Genomic DNA, 26,304 nt, shown 5'->3' with positions numbered 1-26,304 from the left:
GTGTGTGTGTGTGCACCCAAACGCGCGCGCGCGTTTGGGTGCTCGACCTTCCAGCAGTTCGTGCATTTCATTTCTGAGCGGGTTTACTCTATTTCCATCTGTATTATTTTGCACTAAGCCTCTGCAGTTTTCTTTCCCGTCTGCCCTCGTCACCGCTATGCGCGCGTTTCTTCTCCGGGAAGAATTATTCATACTCACCCTCATTCGGTCTATTTTTAGCGCAAGTGCTTTGGATAGTTAGCGCAGCCCTCTAAACAAAAACCAGAGAAATGTACAAATGGCTACAAGAGCAGAGTGAACGGGAAATAAAGAAAAAGATTCAAGCTGTTTTGATTCGAACAGTGGAAAGCTTGCTTCACTGCGAGCAGGGTAACTCTATGGTGAAGCCGTCTTTACATTTTCAGTGAGCGCCGGCGTTTTACTATGGACAGTTATAAGCTTGTTTAAGAAGTACACGTGTCGTGAAAAGAACAAAGTGTTCCATTATTCAAACGTATTTAACGTGTAACTTAACGGTGTCCTAAAAGTGAGCGCTTTAGTGCTGCTTACAGTCATCGCCTTATATCCAAGTGGACGTACTACGTCTCGTTTCCAAGCCGATCCACCAAGCCGCAAATGAATTAAGGCGTTTGCCGAAGGATGCAAGAAAAAACAAATAGAATGTTGGCGTAGCTTAGTCTACACGTTTGAAGCTATAATTCCTTGACAAAGGTATTAAAAGTATACTCGCGTTTCGTCCTGTTGTGCTTCTCCGCAAATTAAGAAAGAAGGATGATCAAGCGCGAAAAAGAAGTACAAGAAAAGAGGTTGCATCTCAAACTTATTTGCGTATACATTAATGTGACATGAACATTCCGCGATGTAGTTACTCATTTGTTGCTCATTCACAATTTCATTTCAAGAAGTTGACGTTTCTGTACACTGTACAGACCTTTCCATCGGGGATAGAGAGTAGCGCCTCTCTAGACGTTTGCGTGAGAGTGTGTTCATAACAGTGCAGAGAGCATTACGGCGCCGCCCAGGGAGCTCTCGTTGGAAATGTCCAAAGCGCGGCATGTCATTTTAGTTCGGTCTCAGTCGCACACAGCGAGCGACGAACCACGACTTTTCATCAACGGCAGTTGATGAATTTACTTGCGATCGCAATAAGGCCTGGTTCTCATAGCCATCATAGATTCCGTCCTGTCTCCGTCACAGCAAAGGCGCCCGTCAGGAGAGGGCGTTTCCTCGCCAGTTAGCGCTCAAAAAACGGAGGCAAGTTACCTTTCAAAAACAAAAGAGTGGTGGTAGAGACATTTTCAAGGGGGACATATGGCGCTGTCATGGAGCGAGCGAAAGAAAAGATCGCGGAAAATGCCCGCGGAAGCAACCTTGTAGTGGTAGAAGGTGGGTCAAAGGATGTGCTAAACAGGAAAGAGGCAGGACTAGCCCAGCGCTCGGCGAAGGTAGTAGGCGACTTACGCGAGATCTCCCCTCAGGTGCAGATCACGGTGTGCGCGGTGCCGGAGGTGCCTGTACGTGACAGTGTGTACATATAGCCGTTGTGGCTGCTAATAAAGCTATATGGTGATTGAGCCGAGAAAAAAAATTTTGAGGTTGTAGAAGTAAACAGGGAAGTGAAAAGGTACGGTGGTTACACGAGAAGGCTTTGACGAGAAGTGGGCTGGCTACTTGCTGGTCACGCAGTTGCTTTCTTGGGGAGGAGGCCAGGGTAGGTAGTAATTATGAAGAAGGTCCCCTAGGGGTACCTCAGTATTAGTATCACCGTCAATAACAGAAAAAGGAGGCAAGTAAGTAAGAGAACTCGCCATGCAATAGGCTACCTAATCGTGCAGGACGGTAGAAGAAATGAAAAGTGGGTAGAGCTTGAGGAGCGGTTAAATAGAGAACGAATAGGGGTGTATGCGGTTACAGAAACGCACCTTAGAGACTCGGAAGAGTCGCCAGTAATTGAGAATTATGTTTGGGAAGGGTGTAGCAGAACTAAATGGGAAGGAATGGAGATGGAGTCTGAATGCTCATACATCAGGGAGCCAAATGGGAAAGAGTAATTGCAAGATGTTAAGAACATCTTTGGTTATCATGCACAGTGGGCGGGAATGCATGGAAGCCTAGCCATAAACAGCTTTGCAGGAATAGAAAATACACCACTCAATAGTACATTACGGTAGATTTTCTTTTTCGCTTTGCTCTTCCATGCTATCGCAAATACAAAACTGTTCCAAGTAGCAAGCTATACTGATTCAGTAAAGAAACGGAAGCACTGTCAAACTTTGCCAGAGCCACTTGGAACAGCAGCACATATCTCCACCCTTGCAGATCTCCCTTCATTGCCACTAAGTTCTGGGAGTAAAGAAACACGGACAACTTGAAGTGTCAGTGGCACCACTCTTGTCATCCTTTATACTTCGCCTTGTCTCATATTTATGGCAGCAAACAAGTCTTTCAAAGAATGCAAACAAGGCCAAGAACAAGTTCTTATAATAAGTAGTGCTTTAGTTGGTCATTCATCAACTTTGTTCAATAAAAAGTCACTCAAATCCATCAGTTGCATGTCCCAGCCATAAAAGTAAGGCACAATGCAAAGTGAGACCAATGACACAACCTTGCAACTTCTTTACTTCACCCTAGCTACAAAAACACTGCTCACTGGGGGCTTGCTCGTTACACGCATACAGCACGCAAGAGGAAAGAAAAAAAATTAACAAAAATGGAATATGTGGAGACTCGGGCTCTCAAAAATTCCAGCTTAGTGCTCCTTGAGATCCCGAATTTTCTTCTTGTGCCTCTCAATCTCCTCCTGATGCTGCTTGATAAGTTTTTCATGTTGCTTGATTTCGTCTTCAATGTGCTCCTTCAGCACTGTAATTTGCTGAGCTTGCTGCAGGAGAAAGTGTAGAAATAAAACTGAATCAGTGGCCAACCAACAGAGGCCCTCGGCATAACAAAGCACAAATGCAACACGCTATATACCCAACATTGACTAGAATCCCACATTTAAAAAAGGTTGTGCGATCTTTATTTGTACAGGGTCGTCCACTCTTCGAAAAAATACAAGACATCCATAGTCTGTCGAGTGCCACATGTAACTGCCAAGAAAACTAGAACTACTTGTGCGGATGTGCTGAGACCCAAAACAGGGCCTGCAGTCACTTGCTCTGCCAGCATAAGTGAAACCTCGCCTGTTCCTGGCGACGTAGGTTTGTTTGCATTGTGGTTCAGGTCATAGGAACAGTGCAAGCCATAGCACAGACTCCTTGTATTTTCTTCTTTTTCAGTTTGACAATTTGCGTAAAGCAAAAATTAGGCATTGCACATTGTATATCATGTAATGACCTGAGTGAGTAACTAAAGAATGCTGTGCTAGCAAGTGGTGCTTTGATTAGTTGACCTCAATAAAGCCACTTGGAAATTTTATTAATTTTGTGTTCCCTCAAACCAAAATACTTACCGCTAAGACACTAATACTACTGCATTATTTGCTCTCGACCTAAACGTACACCATGGTGGCATATAACAGCTTTGGTGTTGTGCTGCTAAGCCTGAGGGCATGAGATCAAATCCTGGCTGCGGCGGCTGCATTTTGACAAGGGCAAAATGCCAAAACGCCTCTGTACCATGCGTTCGGTACACGTTAAAGAACCCCAGGTGGTCAAAATTAATTTGTAGTCTCCCACTGCAGCATGCCTCATAATCATATTGTGGTTTTGCCATTAAAAAGCTCGGAATGTTTAGCCATAAGAACTTCCCCTTGCTTAGTTTAGTCATCATGCACAGGAAAAGGAGAATGCACAAATTAAAATAAGTATGGCTGATTAGATTCAATGCTGACTGGACACAACATAAGCAGTAAAATAGAAGCCATTTACGACAGAAGAACCTAGAGTGAACTACAGAAGCTTTAGCATGTCCCCATATTCTTGGAGTTTTGTCCAGATCAGGCTCTTGCTTTCCATAAGCTATTGCTTTAGAGCATGCATTACCTCTATCGTGGGCTGCAACTACATACTGTGAGAATTTCTCCCCTTAATTCCACAATGCTACAGCCCCTTTCTGAAAAGCACCCACCTTCAATGTTCCGCTCCGCTTTGACTCAGTTTTTTCAAAGTACCTTCTTTATAAGTAAATTTATTGTCGACCAAAGATGTGCCACCATTGATTGTTTAACCTTTGAGGAATGAGCCGAGTAGGCCTTGAAATGTGAAGTTTAATAAATGCTACCTCACATGGTCTCAGAGGGAGATCAAAATGAGGTTTAACATCTATTTCAAGTGTTGTTTATAATCGGAAGACCTTTGTAAGCTTTTAAATAAATTTCCGCTTGTGTTTCAGCATTACTTTACATGCCTCTAACACCACATACATGATAATTAAGATGGCATTAAGGTAACATGGTCAGTGCTCTGCCTGAGCTAAGTCTGTTAGCCAATGCATTGAGAAGTCCATTGCTGGATTGAGAAACCGTATGAGTCATAAGTAGTTTTGCATTCTAGAAAGGGTGCAATCATGCAACAGTTTGGAAAAGTGAACACTTTGCAGGTTATCTTGTGATTGAATAGAATCGTGCTTTCATCAACAAAACGACCATTCTGACTAACCATGCGGGGGGCAAGAGAACGGTTTGTTTTATGAACCATAATAAGATAATAGGTGCTGGCGGCCTCACTTAAGCCATCTCCCTCTTGAGTCTTTATTGAAGATGGTGCCAGCACCCGAGAAAAGATACAATCGATTCCGATTCACAGGGCAATCACTTCTGGACAAGGCGGAGCAAGGAGAGGCCAAAGCAGGTCTAAACACCATCTCACATGTAAGCAGTGGGACCACAGCACTGCAAGCAGGATGTGCCCCACCTAAATCAGGTCGTCTGGTCACCTTAGGTATAAATGGATCATGTTCTGACAGATACCTTATGTTCCATTAACCTAACACTAGCACCCTGAACAAATTATAGTTTGCAGATACCAAGGTTTACACTTCCTTTCATTGTGAGCAATCTAGCAGAGAATTGCAGGAGTGCATTACTTAACCATTCACACCATTGCAAGTACAATTTTGTTTCACGCAACTTGAAGGCTTTTTTTCTTACTAAGGATATTTTCCTGACTGTACCTCTGTGTGTCCGAGTTCAAAAATGTTTTGTATTACTGTACCTGCGCATTTTCAAAGAATGCATGTGTAGATCAAGATGGCTTTTCTATGCACCATGCATGGAACTGCTGGTGCAATTTTAGGCTGTTGACCTTCAGGGGGGGCTTTTAAAGGCGCCCTGAACCACCCCTCGGGTTAGATGAAAAAGTGCAGTCTGTGGATAGCATACGCTGCTGTGAACATATCAGCCAAATTTTGCAATCGTGCATGGCACATGGATCTCGCCAATGGAGTGCGAAGCCAGCTTTCTCTCAAACACTTTGTTTTCTAAAGAAACTTGCTCCTCACTCTTCTCTAGACGCTTTATTTTGTAATATAGCAGATTCCCATACACGGCTGCTATTGGCCAATGGCTGACATCAATCAAGAAGGGTGTTTGGATCAGTGCACTTCTTCCTACTGTTATTTTGTATACATATTGACACAGTTTAATAAACAGGCTGAAGTAAGCAAAAATCTGCTTTCTAATTTTTATAGTTGTGTACTTCCGGAAGAAGCAGATTATGGTCTGTTCACACTCGGCCGCCTGTATAGGAATTAAGCTTTGGCCACCCTGCTTAACGGTGTTAAGGCCGTCAAGTCTCGCTAATTTCTACTAGTTTTGAACACTCAGCTAGCCTCGAACTATGTGAAACTTAAGGTCAGACCACACTCACGCTTGCCAGTGCGTGCTCACTCTTGGTTAGATGCCTTGGCAGACTTCGCTTTGTAATGATTGAGCTATTCATATTGTTTCAAAATGTGCAAGTTGGATGGGGCTTATAACCGTCTGACAAGCTGGTGGAGGACAAAGTCAGTATGCAGCACGTAGCGCCGCCAGAATGGAGCACATTAGCACGAGCGCGCACTCTAACCCTGTCATGCACAACGCTGGGTGCTGTGACAAGCCCACTAGCTAACACACAGCATCTCGCTGAGGACAACTGCGTTTGGCATGTCTGGCACCAAAATCGGAAATAGCGGCATCCGTGTGAACATCCAAATACCAATTTGAACTGCACGCCACTGTGACCTTCAGAAGGCGGAGTTTTGTAGGCACATGCCACTCCACAGTAGCCTTTGCAGTGCAAATCATTGAAGAAGGTGCAGAACCACTACAAACAATATATTTGATTGCCAATAGCTTTGCTTCTGCTGAACGCATTGAAGAAATTTTTACGGCAAGGTATTTCTGGAAGTCTCATTTAACTTCAAATGCTCTCGACTCCGATAAAAAGTGATTCAGGGCCCCTTTAGAGCTAAGCTTTCATTAGCTCTCCTACCCCAACTTTCAGCGGATGGCCGTCTGGTTGACTAAACTCAGCCAATCCTGGATACAGCGTAAGGTCACTGCATGCACATGCCTAATAGCATTTTCCGATAGAGCTAACCAATACCTAAGTGCCCCCAGCAGCACATACCTCATGAGGATTAAACAGAAACTATCACTTGACTTTAAGAAATTATCGTGAGATGGTTTCTGCCTGACTTTTCTTTCTTGCGTTCCCTTCATATCTTGTAAAAATGGATTAAACATACTAAGAGTGGACTGGACAAACAGTCGATTGGTCTGCACAGGCATGGTAAGTGTCACTCGGACTGACCAGTTTGCGAAAGTACTCTTCCTCCCGAGCCGCCTCCATCTTGCCAAAAGCTCCGCCAGCCTCACGAACGCTGCCACCACCGCCGCCGCCCTGCAAAGTAAGAGAATACAGCAAGAATGCCACCTATCAATGAACAGTATCATGGCTTCCTTGAGTAATTTCTCTCAAACGACGACACAAACACAAGGATAATAAGATCGTTGCTAGAAGCAATGATCACAAGCAATGAACCCACAGCACCCACGAGCTCGGCAACATTGTAAGGTTCTTAACAGCGCAACACAAGACACGGACAAAACGACGACCCGGCGCTGTCACACCTTTCTTTCGTCCGTGTATTGTGTTGCGCTGTTACGAACCTTAAAATGAATCCTAACCAACTGGCCCAACTTGCCGTCTTGAGCTCAGTAATGTTGGTCCGGGACGTCCAGCACATAGCTTAAGTGCATAGCACGTCAATTCGATGCAGGACGTCACACTGGCAGAGAAAACAGCTATTAGGCTTTGTGAGTAATCACTCATCACTAAGATTAATCAGAGTCTAATCACTAAGATTAGTCAGTAATCACTCGAGGCAATGGTGGCAGTGGCACGCGGTGGAGATGCAGCAAACAAGTGAAACATGCACCCACCTTTCCAGAGCCACTGCCCCATTCGCCGGACTGTGACCCTGAAGACCGTGCTTGGCTGAAAATAATAATTAACGACACCATTAACGGCGTAACCATGCAACACTCAACTCGATCAATCCTACTAAACAGCATGCTGTAAAGCACGCATTATTCAGTTTACAAACATGGCTTTCGAGGTAGCAAACGTGACAGCTAATATTTCCGTAACGGATACGTACTGCAACCCGTTATTCACATAAACTGATGCGCAGTAAATACCCGACAACATAGCAAAGCATGCGTTGACCCTTCGGTCTCGCTAGGTCGTCTAGGGCTAGAGAACCGCATAACCAGTCTTGCAAACAGCGTTTACTACCACCACGGAAATAGGCCGCCTGCGAAGTGCCACATTTAAATTTGCTCCTTCTTTCTTGAGCGCCACAGACAACGTCAGAGTAAGGCTCCTACCTTAAACATGGCAGAAATCGGAAGTTTCTCACAGCTCGGCCACACTGCTGCAACGCCATTTTGCCTGTGATACTGGGATCACGGTTGGCGACGTGCCAGCGCTTCGTAAGCAAAATTTCGTACTTAACTCAATAAATTTATATATTTCATTGCTTTTTACGTTTATTAGATGACTAATAAGATTATTTAGCTTTAATTAACGCTTATTTTTGCAGCCTGCATGTTTGTGAAAGTCACTGCTATGAATGTTTATTACCTTTATTAAATGACTAATAATAATATATTTAGTTAATAAATTCTTATGTTTTTAGCATGTTTGCTTGTTAAAGTAACTGCTGCGCAAGTGCGGTGCTTAACCGCACACCAATAGAAAGAAATACAAACACTAAGAATATTTGACAACAGCAGACACGTGATAGCCGTTGCGGTGTTCGTGTCTGGTTCTTCATTCTATGTTGTGGCTGGGTTGCACAGTCTGCGGCTGACTACCAGCAGAGGTCTTTTTTGTTGTTGTTATTTACGCAGATTTAAAAGTGTTCGGCGAACACGCGCCACGCGCGGGTAGTTTGTATGCTACGCGAAGCGTCAGCTTTCAAGCCTGTGCCTGAGGGGGAGGCTGGTAGGCGTTGTGCGCGCTCGTTGTGTACTTACGTAAGATCGTCGTGTCATCGCCTCCAGCTCCGGCGTGCCTCTCGGGTGTCAAGAGAACGGAGCGAGTCTCTCATTACGTAGATGACGATCATGAGCGTTCTTTCGGACGATGAAGACGCTGGCAGTGCTATCGAGCTATCCCCCGAAGAAGAACTACTGCAAGCTGCGAGATTGGGCTCGTACACGGCTGTTGAGAACCTCCTCAACAATGCTGCGGCGAAAAAAGTCGCCCCCAATGTTGACTGCAAAGGCAGGTTTCAAGCCCTTTTATATTTCTCGACTTTTCCACGTCTGATATCTTTCGTGTCTTGCCTGTCGCTTTGTCTGCTATTACCTAGGTTCGTTACTAAACGTGCTCCTCACCTGTCGACGTATTCACTTATGAATTCACTAGTGCAGTTTGTCTGAACGGTGGCATTGGTCTGAATGCCAAAATTAATTTCGATTGCATAATGGAAGGAATAACAAGTATTTTCAACTCTTTCAGCGCGGCAGTGCTCGTTATTGTATGGGGAAGCTGAGCTTGTTTTCAATCCTTGCGTCGGTAGCGGCAATATCTCACACACGCCCAATTTATTTCTTTTTTTAAATTTTATGTGCATACTTACTTTTTAAAATGTGTAATCGATATTGACCGGAACTTAAAATACTTCACAGGGCGTCACGTTCAATAGTTTAGTTACGTCAATTTTGGGGAGTGTCTTAGCACCTGGATCTAAAGAAGCCACTGATGCAGTTAAAAGTGGCACCCACAGTCTGATTATCACTTTATTCATCAAGGTACGCAGAAGGCTAACTTGGGCTGGACGCCACTGCACTTGGCCTGCTACTTTGGACATTTTGATGTGGCTGAACTTCTGCTTGAGGTCAGTATGGACGATTTGTGATTTATCTCAGGATCTTATGGTATTATTTATTTTTTATTTATTTATTTATTCCTCTAAAGCCCCTGGAGAGGGGTTTTACATGAGGGGTGGGCAGCTTCAAAGAAAAATGTGTTCAATGGCAGTCCTGAACGCAGTCGCACTGCAGTTGTTCACCGCTTGTTCAGACAAATTATTCCAGTCTCTCGCTGTACGTGGAGAAAACGAATGAAGATGGGATGATGGGTGATGTGCGCATGCGGGGGGTATACTGACTTTGAATTATTGGTCCGGAATAAATGGCGGTGAGCTGGCGATATGACGCTGTTACCAATTGGGGCATGATACAACTTGTGATATAGAATGAGCCTGGACACTTGACGCCTCATTCCTAATCTAAGAAGATTCGCATTAGATTTTAGCGCTGTGACACTAGTATATGAAAAATAGTCATGGAAGATAGATCAGGCTGCGTGGTTTTGGACAGATTCAAGCATGTTAGAAAGATCAGTATGATGAGGGTCCCAAACTGAGCATGCGTATTCAAGTTTCGGCCTTACCACAGATTTGTAGGCAAGAGTTTTTACCAATGGAGAGGCAAATTGCAGATGCCGCCAGAGAAAGCCTAAGGTGTGGTTAGCCTCGTTAGTTATTTTAGCAATGTGAGAGGACCATGAAAGATCATGCATTAAAATAAGCCCTAAGTATTTATAAGAGGTTGCAGATGATATTATTGAAGTACCTATGAGATATGAGGGTGCTACATAAGAATGCCGACAATTGAAAGAGATTAATGAGGTTTTATTTACATTTAGTGAAATTAACCATGTCTTACACCATTTTTCAACTGTTTGTAAGTCACGTTGCAGGACAGGGATATCTGAGCTATTGTTAATGGGTTGGTAAATAACACAGTTATCCGCAAATAGGTGTACGTTAGAAGATATGTCATTAGGAAGGTCATTAATGTAGATTAAGAAGAGAAGGGAGCCAAGAACAGAACCTTGAGGAACCCCAGAAAGCACAGGAGACAGAGGAGATGAAAAGTTATTTGCAAAAACGAACTGTTGCCGGCCGGTCAGAAAACTGCGCAACCAATTATAAATTAGGGGATTGAGATTCAGGACTGAAAGTTTCAAGAAAGGACAGTTGTGGGGTACCTTATCAAAAGCTTTCTCAAAGTCTAAAAACAATGAGTCTATGGGTACATTAAAGTCTAATTTGGAACTGACATCATTTATAAAGAGTGCAAGTTGATTATTGCAAGATAAATTCTTAAGAAATCCGTGCTGACTATGATGAAAAAAGTTGTTAGAAATTAAAAATCTCGTGATGTGGAAAAAGATGACATGCTCCATCAGTTTGGAACAAAATGCTGGTAATGGAATTGGCCGGTAGTCAAGACATGACATTCAAGAAGCTCCTTTGGGGACTGAAATGATCTTACCTGTCTTCCAGTCCTGCTGCACCACTCCAGACGAGAGTGACTGTTGAAAAATGTGTGATAAGAGGACACTAGTGACATATTTTGTGTTTTAAACACTTTCACATTAATTTCTTCAATGCCAGCCAATGAAGTTAGCTTCAAAGATTCTATTAGACTGCAAATGCCATCAGGTTATAACGTGATGGCTAGCATGAGAGGATATTGAGGGTTAGTAAAATAATGATTGACTTCAATTTCTTTTGTAAAAACTGAACAGAATGTTGAAATAACTGTTGTTGCAAGTTCAGTATTAGGGATAGGGATGCCATTTTGGTCAAGCATTTTTATCGATTTCTTTGGGCATGGATTGACAACCTTCCAGAATTGACGAGGGTTATTACGTAGCATGTCGGGAAGTGAGGTTGTAAAGAATTATCGCTTAGTTTTGTTAGCTTATGATTGAAACGTTTTGTCAATGCAGCGGTACTTTTCCCATGCGCGTGGCATGTTAGATTGCTTGGCGATACGATAAAGCCTTTTCTTTTATTGTTCAGGCGTTTTAATGCGTTATCAAATCAAGGGGATGAGGGCCGTTCAGTTACAGTGATGGTACGAATATGGGCTTTCATTTGTTCCTGCATTTTGGATTTAAACTTCAACCAGTTATCTTCAATGGAACGGCATGTGAACATTTCAAGAAAGGAGCAACTGAACTGAGTTAACGTTTCATTGAACGCAACATAATCACCTTTGTCATAGAGCACTATGATCTTTCTTGTTTTGGGGGGATATGCGATATGAAATTGATAAGTAGCGGGAATTACGGCATGATCACAAAGCCCGGGCAAAAATGTTAGTTCAGAAAAGTTGTCAGGATGCGTGGCAGACAAGAGGTCGAGCAAGCTGGACGATTGATTTATATGCCTTGTTGGGTTTAAGATGAGCTGAGATAAGCCAAATGTATTTATTTATTTGTGTAATTATGCATAGGCAAACATGTGTATTGCTTTCAACCAGTCCCTATGTTGTAACAAGATTTAATTGATGCTGAGCATGTTATATTATCCAGTTGTGTTATGTTGTCCAGTATTTAAATGTAGTAATTGAACTATGCATCACAGTGACAGATGCATTGTTGTTTTTTTTTTGCTTTTTCACTGCGATTGTTTCAAGTGCTATTGTGTTAACCTCACAGCTGCAAAAGATAGGGTGGAGGTAGCCCATGGTCTCACGCTCACGAACTGAAGGGCCTTGTGCTGTGTGCAGTGTGACGAGTAGTGATACAAATCCTTTCACTGCATATAGTGCTGCTATCTATATGTAGTAGTAGTAGTAGAAGTAATCTTTTGTAAACCATAGGTAGGAAAGATAATCACAGACATTTTAGATATATCATTTTACAGTGGATGCCTGAACTGTACTGTAACCATGCAGAAAGTGCAATGTAATAGAATATGGAGAAGGGACAGAAACCTACAATAAAAACGGTTGTAGAGAGAGGAATATAAGGTCACAAAAAACAGCAAACATACCTAACTACGCCTAAGAACGTTAACAAATAGGTACACATTCTAAAATTAATCTAAAACAAAAATATACAGCCATATTGCTGAATTGATGCTAAGACACTGAGCCAGCCAATGTTCTGATCCACACCACGAGGTTCCGTAATACCTCTGTCAACCTTCCAAATACATCTTAATTCATTAGTGTGTACTGAAGTCTTGTGTTATACAGACACATGTCAACCAGAATGTTAACCTGTGTAATGTACTACAAAAGTTTTTCATTGACACAGTAGTTGTTCAAGCAGCGAAAATGGTATGCGGCAACATGTGTGAGCGTGCAATCTGTATGCTATTATTGAAGATGCCGTATTTGTTGGGTACTACGATACATGGTGATATGAAAAATCTGTAGCACATAAGCATGATCGTAACATCTTATCAGCCTTGTTGATGTATCCTTCATAAAGGTGTTCACTGTGGCCATACTGTGCATGTGTCTGTGTGTCGTCATGAAGGCCAACTGCAAGGAAATTTTGGTCTGCCTAAAAGGTCACTTCAGATATTTTACATATAAAGCAGCCTCCTGGCAAAATTAAGTGTTTGAAATATCACTGGATGTGTCATTTTGCTAATGTACAAAGTCTTTATAACAAAACTGAAAAAATACCGCCATTACCACTTGCCGGATGTGATGCATGACCTCTGGGATTCAGTGCTGTCTGTGGCTTCCCGCAGCATGCTGAAAAATCTCGAAGGCAGCTTGCCAGGAAATCCATCATATCCGCTAACCACCAGGTGCACATGTCGTTGGCTTAGGCACTATTTAAAAGCTGCTAATAAAAAAAAAATGGACAACTGCCAGCCCTGTGGTTTTGCCAAGATGCTTCAATAGTGTATACTACACATTTATAGCCAACTTAACCAAAGAGAAATTTTATTGTAGCTGGCCTTTAAACGGACACTCAAGAGAAATGCTAAATTATTTTTAACTGATTTAATACTTTCTCAAACTCTTGTTTTCATTATTTAGCTGTAAGAGACTGTTTACTTGCAGAGGAAATGAAGTCCAAGCTTTTCTTACTGAATTCCACGTGAGCACTTCAATGCTGTTACATCAGTAGCATGTCGCAGATATCAAATTATCTTTTTTTTCATATTTTTGGCTCTATCGATGCAGTAGAAGTCCCTAAAGCAGGTCAAGTTCAGTCTTTGACTCCTTCAGAATTCAATGTAGTCCATTTTTGTCGCTAAAAGTTAGCGAGAACTCAGCAAACGCCATCAAAATACACATTGTAATGGTAAGCTGGTGTATGAAATTAAATTTGCATTTTTGCATCCTCTAGGACTTATCCAAGCCTCCTATCGCACTACGAGTGGCCTTTTAAAAATTATTGTAGGAACATAATTTACTAATATAGCTTTAATTTTCACAACAAATTCCTTTGCCACATGATCCTCCTTGTTGCTTTTCTGTTCCTTATTGTTTTCTTGGCAATTTCGCATGGTCTTCTAAGTCATGATTCCATCCCCCATATCATGTTTACGTAAGTACATGCTTCTGAATAAAATTAGTTGGCAGCAGCGCTTCCATATGAGTCATCCTTGTTTAATCCTTTGTCCTATTTCTAGCAAAAAGAACAATGGAGAGCCAGCCTGCTCAATGAGTCATCTCATAAAATTGTGCACTTGCCCAAGCTTTCTCCCTGGATTGCTTGAGCAGTACACCGCACAGCAAAGAAAGTACAATGTGACACGCACTGCGAAGCATAAACTGCTGAGTTTGTGGTACTGGGCTCTTGACTGTGAGGCCTCATGTGCCTGTGGGATGGTACCTTTTCTGTTACTCTGTTTTTAAAACAGACAGGTTTAGTTCTCTAAGCGGGAAATTTAGAAAGGCCCGGATCAAGTGGAAAAAAGAAAAACTGATGGGAGCATTCAAGCCATCCTTTCAATGGCAGTACAGTCAAACCTTGACTTAACAAACACAGATATAACGATGTAGATTACAAAATTTTTTGCCAATACCAGCATGTAAGAATTATAAGCTTCAACAAATATTTGATATGAGGAAGGTATTCTTGTGTTTGGTGCGAATGTGTTGTAACGATGTTCAACTGTATAGATATGCTCAAGTGCCTTTGATATAGTTTATTGCCAGCAAGCTCCATTTGCACTACATGTGAGGAATGCGCAGATTTATCACAATATTAACTATATCATAATATGACTTTTCTTAAAACACATCATAAAGCAGTATGTACAAGACGTAGCAGGCAATGGAGCAACCTGCCATGGCAGGTCAGTGGCTATAGCCTTCTGCTGCCAAGCACTAGGTCGCGGGCTTGACTGCCGGTCGCGGTGGCTGCACTTCAATGGGGGCGAAATGCAAAAAATGCTCACCTACTTATATACAGGTACAGTCGCGGACAGAATATTATGGACCATGAAATCTAAGAAAAAGCTGAATATCTCCGCAACATCACAACGCAATCTGGTTTTTGCATTTTGGACCTCGACTAGAATATGCTAACAACGTTGTCGTGGGCAGTTTTACTGGTTACTGCTACAGGCTGCTCGGGAATTGAACGTTTTCGGAGATCCTGTGGTCCATTTTATTCTGTCTGCGACTGTACATATTAACTCTTTCAGTGTCGTGTTTTTTTTTCTTGGATATTATAAAAACGAGCACAGCAGTTAATTTTGCTTATGCACAAGGACAAAAATGACACGGATAATGGCAAATGCTCTCTTAGTATGACCCTCGCATCCCCCTTGTGACTGAAACACAAGAACATTCTGATATGTCAGTGACACTGAAAGGGTTAAAGAACCCTAGGTGTTAAAAATTAATCCAGAGCCTTCCACTGTGGCATCTGTCAAAGCCCCAGAGTTGTTGGTATGTTGAACCCCATGAACAATCAGACGTAAGAAGTGTCACACAACTCTTCTATCATGATAACCTTTAAGTACCATAAAAGAGCAAATTCAGTATACTTATAGAAAATAGCTACTGTCCAGTCCATGACTTTGAGACCCTTACCTATGTGAAATTGTTAATATTGTAGTAATATCAGTTCAATAAAATTTAAATTAAGTTCAAATCATGCATGGTTAATTGAGCATTGTAGAAAATACATTTTATTGTTCTTTCAGTGGTGAAGGAAGCAGATGACCAATAATTTGACCCTCAAATATGCCGCACAAAAGGGGGGAACATTATATGGCTAGGAGGATCTCAAAGAACAATTGCTTTTTTACGGCCAGACGGACCTTTTTGGTATTACAGAGGTCTAATCAACCAATTTAGGTTAACTATATATTTGTCATTAGTACGCCTTTAAAGCCTTGTTTAGACTCTGTATAGATATCATGTCCAGTTTTAAGTCTCCTAACATGTGCAGCATTGGTGTGGACACTCTGAACTTTAGGATATGGCAAGCAAGCTTTGCCTGAGATTGAAAGGATGAAGTTGAGGCACTGTATTACCTGTGAAATTGGGCTCTAGAAAAGGGACTTTGGAATGGTTTGGCCACACATGGCTAGATTCATAGGTTATACGTATGGAACTGCGAAAAGGGTGGTCAGGCACCTACTCCTCGCAAATGTTGTTGGTCATCTCGGTGATAGTTAATTGATAATAAAGACAGAATCTCATTGAATTCAAAAGTAAGCCAAAGCTGAGCCCAGTAACTTTTGGGGACTTGCACAAAAAAGGGCCCAGGTATTCCAATAGACCGTAATATTCATGACTTCAGACTGGCACATTATCATGGTATGGGATGCAAAGCTAGACCGAGGATGTGAAAGGACAGGCACTTGCGCAAACTTCCAACCAACTTTTATGTCATGAATGTGTGTTTTTTTGCACCGTTGCTATGACGTACATGCTGAACTGTTTTAAGAAGCAAAATACTCAACTAAAAATATTTCTGGCAAAAAACCATTCAGCCATGTAACTTGAGAAAGGGAAGTATGATTTAGCTTTATTTTTTTCATACTCAATTTTCTTTTCCACCAATAAACATACAAATGGTGTTTTTAAAGAGTAACCTCGCTAGTCTAAGCTGATTAGTTATCTTTCTTCAGTGTCACATTAAGGACGCCATCTTGACTGTGTCAATGTGTCTGGTGACTCGGTGTTACTGCTTTGTGCAGCATGGAGCCTATGTGGATGTTATCAACCGTGAAGGAGACACCCCCTTGCACAAGGCTGCTTACACAGGCAGAGAGGTGAGTGCGAGTGCAAGAACAAGAAAATGTTGTGTACATTTAAAGGACCCCTCACCAGGCCACATAGAAAATTTCAGTTATATGCTGGAAGTTGTTATATGCCCTCTGGGGAATGTTCTAGGGAGTATGGTCCATTGTAACGAGCGTAGACTATATATAAGGCATACACCTTGTGATAGTCTTTATGCCGCAACCTGCGCATGTTTCACTTGTCTGTTAGGACCAATTCCCATAAAAAGAGGGATCAACCAATTTACTTTTTTTTTTTCGTGAACAGTTCTGCTGTTGGTGGTATTTCTCTTCTTCAGTACGTTCCGCATCTTTTCGACATGGGGTGCATGAGAGGTTGCATAGTCATTGTCAAGCCGTAAAAAAAAAGGGGAAAAGGTCATGCCACAGGCATCAGGTCAGGGCTATAATGTTACTGCCATCTGAAATTTAGACCACCAATATTAGAAGCTGGCACACATTGATGGCAAGGGCAGAAAACTACCAGGGAGCAAAGAATTTTTTTTTTTTTTGTTAGCCACTATACTTCAAAAAGCTAGAGACCAGCACAGAAACGCTTGAGTTTGCACCATGTACAATGCACCTGCTATCTTGGCACCTTGCTTCTTAAGTTGAATGAGCAGACCTAGTGCCAGCTCGGAGATGGTGGCCTGTAACGTAATAGTGCAAGATGGTGGCTTCTTTGATTTTAGGAGTTCCTTTAGCTAACTCATTCCTGCCCTGATAGGAAATGATGTCATGGTCATGTGGGCTGGCACCCCAAGACAATCCAAAAATTGCAATATCAAAAGCCTGGAAAGTTGATAGAAATGCAAACATGCTACTGGGATAGGCAGCGACCTGCACACTTGGTATGGTTGGCTCATATGTGTGTTGCCTATGGGGATATGATTTCATTTGCAAGACCTCGTGCAACTTGTAAGACATATGCAAGCCCAAGCTATCTATAAAAAAGTACAGGATGTTGTCCAACGCGTCCGGTGCCAAGACGCGAAATCTCGCGATAGTGATTATTTCCCTGAAAGTGATCGTTCGAGGAAAGCTGCTCACGGCAATCCCTTCACCTACTGACGTTGATGAGTTGGCGTTCTATCTTTATTTGGCAAGACTGTAAAGGCAGAGGATTGGTACAGGGTACCTTAATACATATAAACTTTCATGCTGCCTTGCTTGTACTTCAATTTTGAAAGTCATTTTGCCTGATGGTGCCTCTCTTTTAGCCCCTGTGCTAAACGACCTAGGGCTTGCAGGACTTGTGACAAGGCATATGAAAATGCATAAGTTCACATGCCGTTGGTGACCAACCAAGCGCCGTAAGTTTCACACAAAAACAGTATCAATCATGAGAGCAATAACTGAACTTGCGTGTAGTTATAGACTGGCTGGCCATTACTCAGTGCATTCCATTTACACTGACAGCCTGGTTGGAACACATCGGTTTTTCATGCCATTCACGCACCCAAGCATCCGATGGAGCAAACGCCGGCTAGATGGAACCACAACCATCTTCTTAAGTGCAATAAAGAGAGGTACACTACCACCACATAACGTGTGACATATGAGAAGGGATACCATCTGATAAAAAGTCAATCCAAAAAGCACTGAAACATGTGGGGAAACAAATGTCTATGGCCTGCGTGAGTCGATTAGCTCAAATAGCATGAATGAGTGTACTGTGTGCTGTTCAACGTGATTAAAAAAATTGGACAAGCACGAACAACTTCAAATGTTTGCCGCCTCTAGCATCACACCATCTCAAAAGGTGGAACTGGTTTTAACATACAACACCAGAAGTAATAAAAGCTGCAGTTTGGCGGTTGTTGTTGTTGTCGTTTTGCTGAGGGAACTAGAAGTCCTCAAGCACCCACATTTCAATCTGCTGAGTTCTCACAAAGATGGCAGTGAGTACTCATTTCCTCTTTTTGTTGTCTGCTATTTGGAGGACTTCAAGACAGCTGCCAGACGATAACTGTCCAGCCCAAGAAAAATGAACATCTGGCTGTCCACTGTGGCAGCCCTCGGGTAGCCAGAGGTTGGGTAGCCAGAAGGGTAGCCAGATCAAAGGAATCCACTGCACCTTCACTGACGCCATGATTGAATTCTGCCCATGTAGACTCTAATCCACTGATAAAGGCAACACCAAACTAGTATTCAAATCAATATAACTTAAATGTATCATCAGTTTCATTGCAAGAGGGTGCTTGGTGTGACGATTAGGTAGGCCTACACTGGTAAAAAAAAAGTATTGCCGAGACTCCTATGTCAGAACTGAGCTGCAATTTGCATCAAAATACTAATTTGGAGTTCTCTCTAACAGTGGATTGTACTGCACATATGCATGTAACATGTAGAGGGAGCGCCTATACACTATAATAGCGGAATTGACTACATGTTTTTCATGGAGAAATGTAGCTAGTGTCGAAACATCCATTGAATGAAGTCTAGCATGCTGATGTTTAAATCGAGTCCTTGTTTCAGTCGGTGATGGAATGCGGTTTATTAATTTAACCATCCATTTGTGATACAGTTTATTGCTTTAATCTTTGTTCACGTTGAAATCACCAAAATGTTTTCTTTTTCTTACATTTATTTATTTATTTATTTATTTATTTATTTATTTATTTATTGAAAAGCCTCGTGCAATAAGGTTCCTTGCACTATTTACAGCTCGTTGGGTTCCTTGCCTTATTTACAGCTTATTGGAGCCTGCAATGTTGCACACGCTTCCTTTGCAGGGCCTGGTGATGCTGCTTCTGAAGCACAATGCAGACGTCTTCATCATAAATTGTGAGGGGCAATCTCCACGGCAAGTGGCTAAGGATGAAGATATCAAACGCATTTTGGCAGGTGAAGAAAATCACACTAGCGTGCGAAATCAGTTCAAGGAATGACTTTTTCTTTTGTTAAGCATGGAGTGTTGGTGCTGTTCCTCAAGGTTTTCTTTTTCTTTGCAGCTGCGGAAACTGCTGACGCAAAGAAAAAGGCTGACAAACTTTTTGCTGCTTCTAAGGAAGGGAACATGAAAACCATACAATGTCTGGTGTGTGTCAATCAAATTAATTTTTTTGCACCAAGTTAAGTTCATTATATTGTAAATTAACCCTTTCACTTTTTGGTAGACTTGCCCACTATAGTGACTTAGTGTCTGCTGCTGATCACAATGGCGCGCTTTCGATTCCCCAGCCATTGTCTCCACATTGTTTGAGGTGGAATGTGAAAATGCTTGTACGGTACTTATCATGTGCGCTTTAAAAGGGCACAGAAATTAATTTCAACTTTGAGTGCACATTGTAGATGACATGATTTTATTCATTAATGCGCGATTCTGCCAGGTTCACAGCTATTTAGTATTTACAAAGTGCAAAAATGGGGGAAATGGTTGTTGACTCAATTTGTGCTGGAATGAACTGCTGGGAGCCGTTAAGCAGAAATGTGTGTGTGAGTTGTTTGATACTGTCATATCTCTGTTGATTGTGCCAAAAGTCAGTGCAGTAACATTTCATTGCACTATTTTATAGAAATCATGCCTATGTCATATTTGTATCTGTGAGGCTTTAAAGTGAAAGCAAGAACTAACCAAGTCGCCGCAGTAGTCCTCAAAGTAGCATACAGATCAGACCCTATATGAGATGGCTTGGCTGCTTTTTGTTTAGCCCTTTGTGCTGTAGTACTACTTCTGGATGCAACATGGTGCCTCGACTGTGCATTGTGATTATTATTATTTTGTATTTGATAAAACACATATACAATGAACTGGGAGGGAAATATGGGGTGAGAAGGCTGATAACTGGCACCGAGAGGGGCACAACGCCAGCTTACTCTTTAAGAAGTTTGTTGCATTGGGAGAGTAATTCAAAACCATAGAGAGATGCACCTAGATGCCTGCGTTTTTAGAAGGAACTAGTTTTTGATCTTGTGCCTTCTTTAGCATGTAAAAGCAACACTCTGCTTCTGATGACAGTGTTTTAGGTGCACGGAGGAGAGGTTTTGCTCCGAAGCAAACGGCTGATCGGCTCACATACTAACAGACTCTCAGGACTCATGCCGACTATACCTACAGGGAGTTTTGCCGGCCAGTGTCATGCGCATCCTTGGGACCAAAACTGACACGAGACCATGGGATCACCTGGTGCCCGGCACACGCCGGAGTGGACAGCAACAAAAGGGTGGACCGCCTGGGTCGAGATATGATAGGCCGAGCCACGGATCACTCCCCCCTAACGGACACCCCACACCTGGCATGCCACAAGAAATGTTGGAGATGCAAAGACTTGGCCGACGAACAAAGGCTCTTCCCCATCTAAAGCTCAACAGGGCGCAAGCAAAAGACTGGCGTCAACTACAGACAAACACTTTTCCTCACTTGCACAGGCTACACAAGATGAACCCTACAGACACAAAGACAATTGTCCCTGGTGTGAAGATACACAGACACTCTAGCACATCACATACGAATGCCCAAAGTACCTGGCTCACACCATGCCGTCGCTAATTACGGACTCACTCGCTAACTGGTCATAAGAGGCGCGACTCACTGAACTGGACTTGGGAAGCCAGCTGGTGACCTCCGACTGGGCCCAGTGAGCCGCAGAAGCCAGTGGGGCCCTGGAATAGGGGCTCCACCTTTATATACCGCTCAGATATACACCACGCCTTAAGTTGGTCTTCCGATGCACAGCTGATCATCGCGGTCTCCTACTGCTCTCTGGTCTTGTGTATTTTATTCTGTGTGGGTGTCCGAAGACAAGCCCAAACCATAGGTTGTAGGCCCGCCCTATCTTGACAGAATCTACATCTATCCGTGTAAAGGTCAGGGTAGTAGCGGTGGTAGGCCACCAGTTTCGGATATGTATCTGTTTGTAAGACGCGCCATGCCGTTGCTTGCTGTCTACTTAGCGAGGAGTGTGCTGGGGGGAAATGGGCCCTTCCCAATTTATAGTGTTTGGTGATCTTGTTAAAGCTGGTCATTGGGTCCCTCTTCGTTCCCAGTATTAGCATATCACCTGCTCGGCCCATCAGTTCTCGAGCCAGGTTGTGCGCTATTCCGTTCCCGGGAAGGGAGGAGTGTGCGGTGTTCCCGTATAATGTGAACGTCTCGATCTTCACGAAGGTTGGTTAAAATTCTCGGCGCTTCTGGCGGGAGTCTACCTTTGGCATAGTTCTTGACGGCTGTCTTGGATTCAATAAAGTTGTTGTTCTTCAAAGAAATAGCCATGTGTCGAGTGCCTTGCGTGCAGATGTCTACCCATTTACCTACATTTTGAGTGATTTCTGCCAAAGGAATTTGTTGGGGTAAAATTTTGAGCCAAGCTACATGAAGTCGTTGTCTGGCTCACACAATGGGGCTTTCTAGATGTAGAATAAAGCAGGTGTAGTTTCTGTATAAAAGGGCCTTACTGTCTTTTTTGTTTCTCTCTCTCTCTCTTATGTCTCTGCATTCACAACATTCAATCAGCTTCGTGGGAGGCATCCGCCAAGCATCAACAGCGTTGATGGCTTTGGCAACACTGCTTTGCACTGTGCAGCATACAGTGACAACAAGGAAGTGGCTGTCTTCCTCCTGCAGTGTGGAATTGACTCAACCTTGCGCAATCACAGAGGTACGCATTTCTGTGTGTACGTGCATGTATACATGCAGGTGTTGGGTTGAGTTGGTGCAGGCAGAGTCCCTCACAAAAATTATTAGAGGGAAACACCTGTTGCTAGTGTCTACAGAGGCCGCAAATATAGCTGTTCAGTCAGCATGGGAATGTGCGGTACATTGATTTTGGCGTAAACATTGTCCTTTTGGCTTGACACCTTTGCAGCTTTGCAAATTGATCATATAAAATAAATATTACTTTATAGATGCAACAGTTTGCACTGATTATTCATACATGTGGAGACTTGTTGCTTTCGTGCATTCAGAAATACTGTATGTGATTTCTTGGAAGCTTTAAAGAAATTAAAGTAATGCTACAAGAATGTCTGAAGCCACAAACATCGATTATATACAAATCCATCTACTCTCCGTCATTCCCATTGTAGCTGAACTACAACAGTACCAGAGTTTCCTCTGTTAATTTTAGTTGGAACCTCTTGGATTCAAGCAAACCTAATCGCGGCATTGTGTTAGTACTTGCACTGTCCAAGTGTAGCCTTTTGGAAATGAACTGACTCCTTATACAACATCGCCAGCTCCCTGCAAGAACAGTGTTCAATAGGAAGGCCAAAAGAGACGCGGCACAACCCACCTAAAAAATTTAAGACACAAAATATCAGGAGATGTGCTGACTAACATATGGTGTGTTAGTAGGGAATAACAGGTAACAATATGAGAGTTGCAGCATCTGCGAGGCAATTACGGACAGGTTCATTAGCATTCTCTTTTACAGAGCAGCTGGCATCTGATTTGGCCCGGACAGATGAGATGAGACAGATACTTGATGTGGAACCGATCCGTCAGCTACGCAAGAATGTCAGCAGGCACGAAGGACCCTTACTTAGGGTATGTATGGTCATTACCTTGTGTCTCATATTGTACTTGACTTGGTATGTGCATGACAGTTTACTGCAGAGCATAAAACTGCTCTTCCCTCCTTCGTGTAGGCTGACAATTTATTTCAATTTCTCTTTTTAGAAGATATGTAATTGTTCTTGTATTAAGACTCATAAATTCATGATAGTGCATGAACATTCATTCTACTTATGAATATGGTGCTCTGACAATTCTTGTGGACTTTCATGAAAATGAAAAGAAGAACTTGCACAAAAGGGCATGTCATTGGTGCTAGTTAGTACTATATGCAGTTGGACTAGTTTTCATTAAATGGAAGAAACTTCACACGCATTGGACAAAGAAGAAAGCAAGACATAGCACTTACTTCCAACTAAATGTTGTGTTTGTCATGCTTTATTATCCCATTGATGGGTATGTTTTTAATTTAGTGATGATTGGTGAATCATAATAATAATTGGTTATCTATAAATCAACAATGAAAATGTCACTCCCTTTGTTTCTCTGGAAGGATTTTAAAAAGGCAGAGTTATTGTTCAGTGTTACATTCAGTACAAAGGTCATCTTAGTTTCATACTAATAACAGCATGACAAACTGGCTTCATATGCCACAGATGATGCACAGTGGTGTCAGTACTAACTTGCAACGCTCAAACAAAGAAAGTTGAAAGAAGCTATGTAACACATGTGATACAATGGAAAATGATCGCTTTAAATAATAAGCATATAACAGCGTGGATTAGAGATCTGACACTGGTGGAGATTATTGTGCAGTTGACTGTAAGACGTGGGTTTGGGAAGGTCTTGTATAGAGGACAGAATGGATAAACAGCTTTTTAAAGTGACAGTGAGAGTATAGAGAATGTAGAGTGAAGGTTGCAAGAAGATTGATTGACTAGAGTGATAAAATTAGGAAGTCTGCAGGCATAGGAGGGTTTTGGCTCGCGCTTAACAGGAGTAACTGGAGATAGCTGGGAGATGCCGTTTCCCTCTGTAGTGAACCTAAAATAGGCTGCTGATTACGACAGTGGTGTGGTTGTTGCAGAGGAAAAGGTTCCTAGGTCCTCGTCCTGTCTGGGCTGTTCTGGATCGAGGCGTGCTCTCCTTCTTTCGTTCACGGTGAGTTTTCATGTACTCGGTGCAATGAGAGCATGTGTAGATAGCAAAACTTGACTTAAGTGAGCATTGTCCTTAAGTTCTTAAAAATTCTTACTATATCTTTTTAATGCTTCTATGGGGTTTTCTTTGTTTTTTTTTGTTTTCTTTTCTTTGTGGTAGCCAGATTTAATGGAACTTTTGCAAAAATCTACAAGTGGTCTGGGGTCTATCAATTGGCACAACTGAGGTAGGTAATTTATAACTTCAAGTAGAAATAGGCATGACGAAGCAGGCCTCCCTCCCATGCTCCTGGTATGGGGCCTGCAGTTTTTACTCCACTGTCACAGTTGGTGAGCCATACTAATTCTCTAAAGGAAATATGTGGTTACTTAGTTGCTGTCTTATTGTCTAACTCCCAGTATTTTCAGGTCTTTGCCCCTATTTATTTTAGCCAAATTACGGCTGTAAATGCGAAGTCAACGTATCCATTCCCAGTGGTGGATCTTACTTGGACTAGCTTGAGCTTATCTGCCGGTAGCACCGCAGCACAGCACTGCTGTTAGTTGCTGAAGATGGCGGTTGTGCTTCCCTCAACCACGTCGTGCAAGCAACGAAGTGTGATTCGTTTTCTTTGGAGCAAGGGACAAACGCCCATCGAAATCCACATGGAAATGCAGCCCAGATATGGGGAAAGGTGTCCCGAGTTCGCAAAAGGCCATGAAGACTTGCATGACAACGAGCATTCAGGGAGGCCACGTGAATCATGGACTGATGGCAACATGGCACAGGGGCATCTCAAATTTAGTGCTGCGATGGGACGAATGTCTGAACTGGTGTGGGGACTGTGTGAAAAAATAGTGTAAGGTACGTAGAATAGTAAGTGTGTTTGCAATTCACTCTATGTACCTTATTTTGGCTAGTAAAAGATAGGGGCAAAGGCTTCCTGATTCACCCTTATGAGGTGACATTTCTGTACCGTAATTGTTGTTTGTATACTATGTGCATTGATTATTTGTGTTTTCCTTTGTATTGTCACGCCCGGCACATCCAGTCTAGAAGCGTAGCATTCCCTTCTTTTCTTTTCATTGTAAACTACCCGCCCTGGCTGCGAGGCAGTGTTACGCAGCCTAAATCTCGTACCTTTGGAGTGTAGCTCTTAAGCATCTGTTTCTTTGTTGAGCGTCAGCATACCTCGGCGGTGTAACGGAGCAAACGAGCACAACGAAAGATGTTGAAAGAGGGAACGTGGAGCGTGACTGCAGATGAAGTATGGTGATAGCGAACAGATTGCGAGGAGGAAAGCAGAGGAGCTGAGTGCAGTGGAAGCAGGAGGAGGAAAGCGGAGGAAGCCTTCTTGAAGCACTACCACATGGCGCTCACGTCCGTGGCAGCAGAGACACTGGTCGTGCAGGGGAAGGAAAAGAAAAAGAACCAGAAAGCTCACCTTCAGGCAGAGCATTCACGGCAAACGTTTCCTGGTAAAGATTACGGCTGCATAAGCTGCAGTTGCCGGTAAATGGCAACCATGTGGCCGGTCTGTATGTAGTGCCACGAGTCGTGGCTCTGCTAGTCGGTGCGGTGATAGGTGCGATGCCTCAGCATATGTCATGAAATGAAAACATATACAGCTGCGCTCAAATTTGATATTACGGAATATTGCAATCATCTGTGATTTTTTTTTTTTTTTTAACAGTGGTGATGCTGCATCTGGGATGCGTCGAAAACGCTTCTACTATTTGGATGCTGCTCAAGTCGAGGTATGAACTTGTTTGCATCCCCTCATTCTAGCTGGGTACTCATTGTTGCTTTTGGGGGGCTTCATAAGGTCAGGTTTAAGAATTTTCAGTCTCTTCAGTAAAACGAATTTCCTGCATTCACCGTGACGGCTCATTGGCTGGCGCGTTCTGCTGTTGAGTATATAGATATGAATGGTTGGGGGAAAAGAAAAACAATTTTTGTGTAGACAACAAGTTTTATTGTAATAGCAATTATATGGGCACTCCAGACGCATTTCAATTGTCGGCATTGCTGTAATGTCCCCTATAAAGTCCAAGTGCAATAACATTGTGGCCGCGCGCCATATGCTGCGTGTGTGAGTGAAAGCATGCGTTGGTGCGCCGATGATGATGGCTCAGATCGCGCATGCACGAGGAAGGAAGTGCGCTGTCTTCCATTGCGCTCAAGGCACCGGAGGGGCACTCTCCTCCTTT

At 42.7% G+C, this 26,304-nt stretch overlaps 2 protein-coding genes and 1 long non-coding RNA gene across 4 annotated transcripts in view; 1 reads left to right on the top strand and 2 right to left on the bottom strand.

Annotated features, from left to right (window-relative positions):
- Positions 1 to 2,601: 2,601 nt before the first annotated feature.
- On the bottom strand, positions 2,602 to 7,916 carry LOC135898795 (ATPase inhibitor, mitochondrial-like). Of its 2 annotated transcripts, none has more exons than XM_065427962.1 (4): positions 7,814 to 7,916; positions 7,367 to 7,421; positions 6,735 to 6,824; positions 2,602 to 2,881 (listed from the first exon to the last, which is right to left on the bottom strand). In XM_065427962.1, exons 1-4 carry the CDS (start codon positions 7,870 to 7,872, stop codon positions 2,750 to 2,752), a joined length of 336 nt encoding a protein of 111 aa, XP_065284034.1. In that variant the 5' UTR covers positions 7,873 to 7,916; the 3' UTR covers positions 2,602 to 2,749. The 2 variants fall into 2 exon arrangements, with proteins under 2 accessions (XP_065284034.1, XP_065284035.1); XM_065427963.2 differs by lacking the exon at positions 7,814 to 7,916 and adding an exon at positions 7,585 to 7,706.
- A 288-nt stretch (positions 7,917 to 8,204) lies between these two features.
- The window catches only part of LOC135898794 (oxysterol-binding protein-related protein 1-like), a 103,738-nt gene continuing 85,638 nt past the window's right edge, over positions 8,205 to 26,304 (top strand). Inside the window, exons 1-9 of the mRNA XM_065427961.1 lie at positions 8,205 to 8,714; positions 9,245 to 9,330; positions 16,417 to 16,491; positions 19,236 to 19,347; positions 19,455 to 19,540; positions 21,956 to 22,100; positions 22,875 to 22,987; positions 24,042 to 24,115; positions 25,788 to 25,851. Coding sequence (XP_065284033.1) covers positions 8,546 to 8,714; positions 9,245 to 9,330; positions 16,417 to 16,491; positions 19,236 to 19,347; positions 19,455 to 19,540; positions 21,956 to 22,100; positions 22,875 to 22,987; positions 24,042 to 24,115; positions 25,788 to 25,851 — 924 coding nt within the window. The 5' untranslated portion in view covers positions 8,205 to 8,545. The remainder of the gene's footprint in view (positions 8,715 to 9,244; positions 9,331 to 16,416; positions 16,492 to 19,235; positions 19,348 to 19,454; positions 19,541 to 21,955; positions 22,101 to 22,874; positions 22,988 to 24,041; positions 24,116 to 25,787; positions 25,852 to 26,304) is intronic.
- Positions 10,770 to 26,304, bottom strand: part of LOC135898796 (uncharacterized) — a 55,172-nt gene continuing 39,637 nt past the window's right edge. Inside the window, exon 3 of the long non-coding RNA XR_011512751.1 lies at positions 10,770 to 10,814. This is a non-coding gene — a long non-coding RNA (uncharacterized lncRNA). The remainder of the gene's footprint in view (positions 10,815 to 26,304) is intronic.

The sequence above is a fragment of the Dermacentor albipictus genome, chromosome 3, assembly GCF_038994185.2.
Source record: "Dermacentor albipictus isolate Rhodes 1998 colony chromosome 3, USDA_Dalb.pri_finalv2, whole genome shotgun sequence".
Classification (NCBI taxonomy): Eukaryota; Metazoa; Arthropoda; class Arachnida; order Ixodida; family Ixodidae; genus Dermacentor; species Dermacentor albipictus.
Note: the sequence above shows the minus strand (reverse complement) of the source record. Positions and strands in the feature narration are given on the sequence as shown.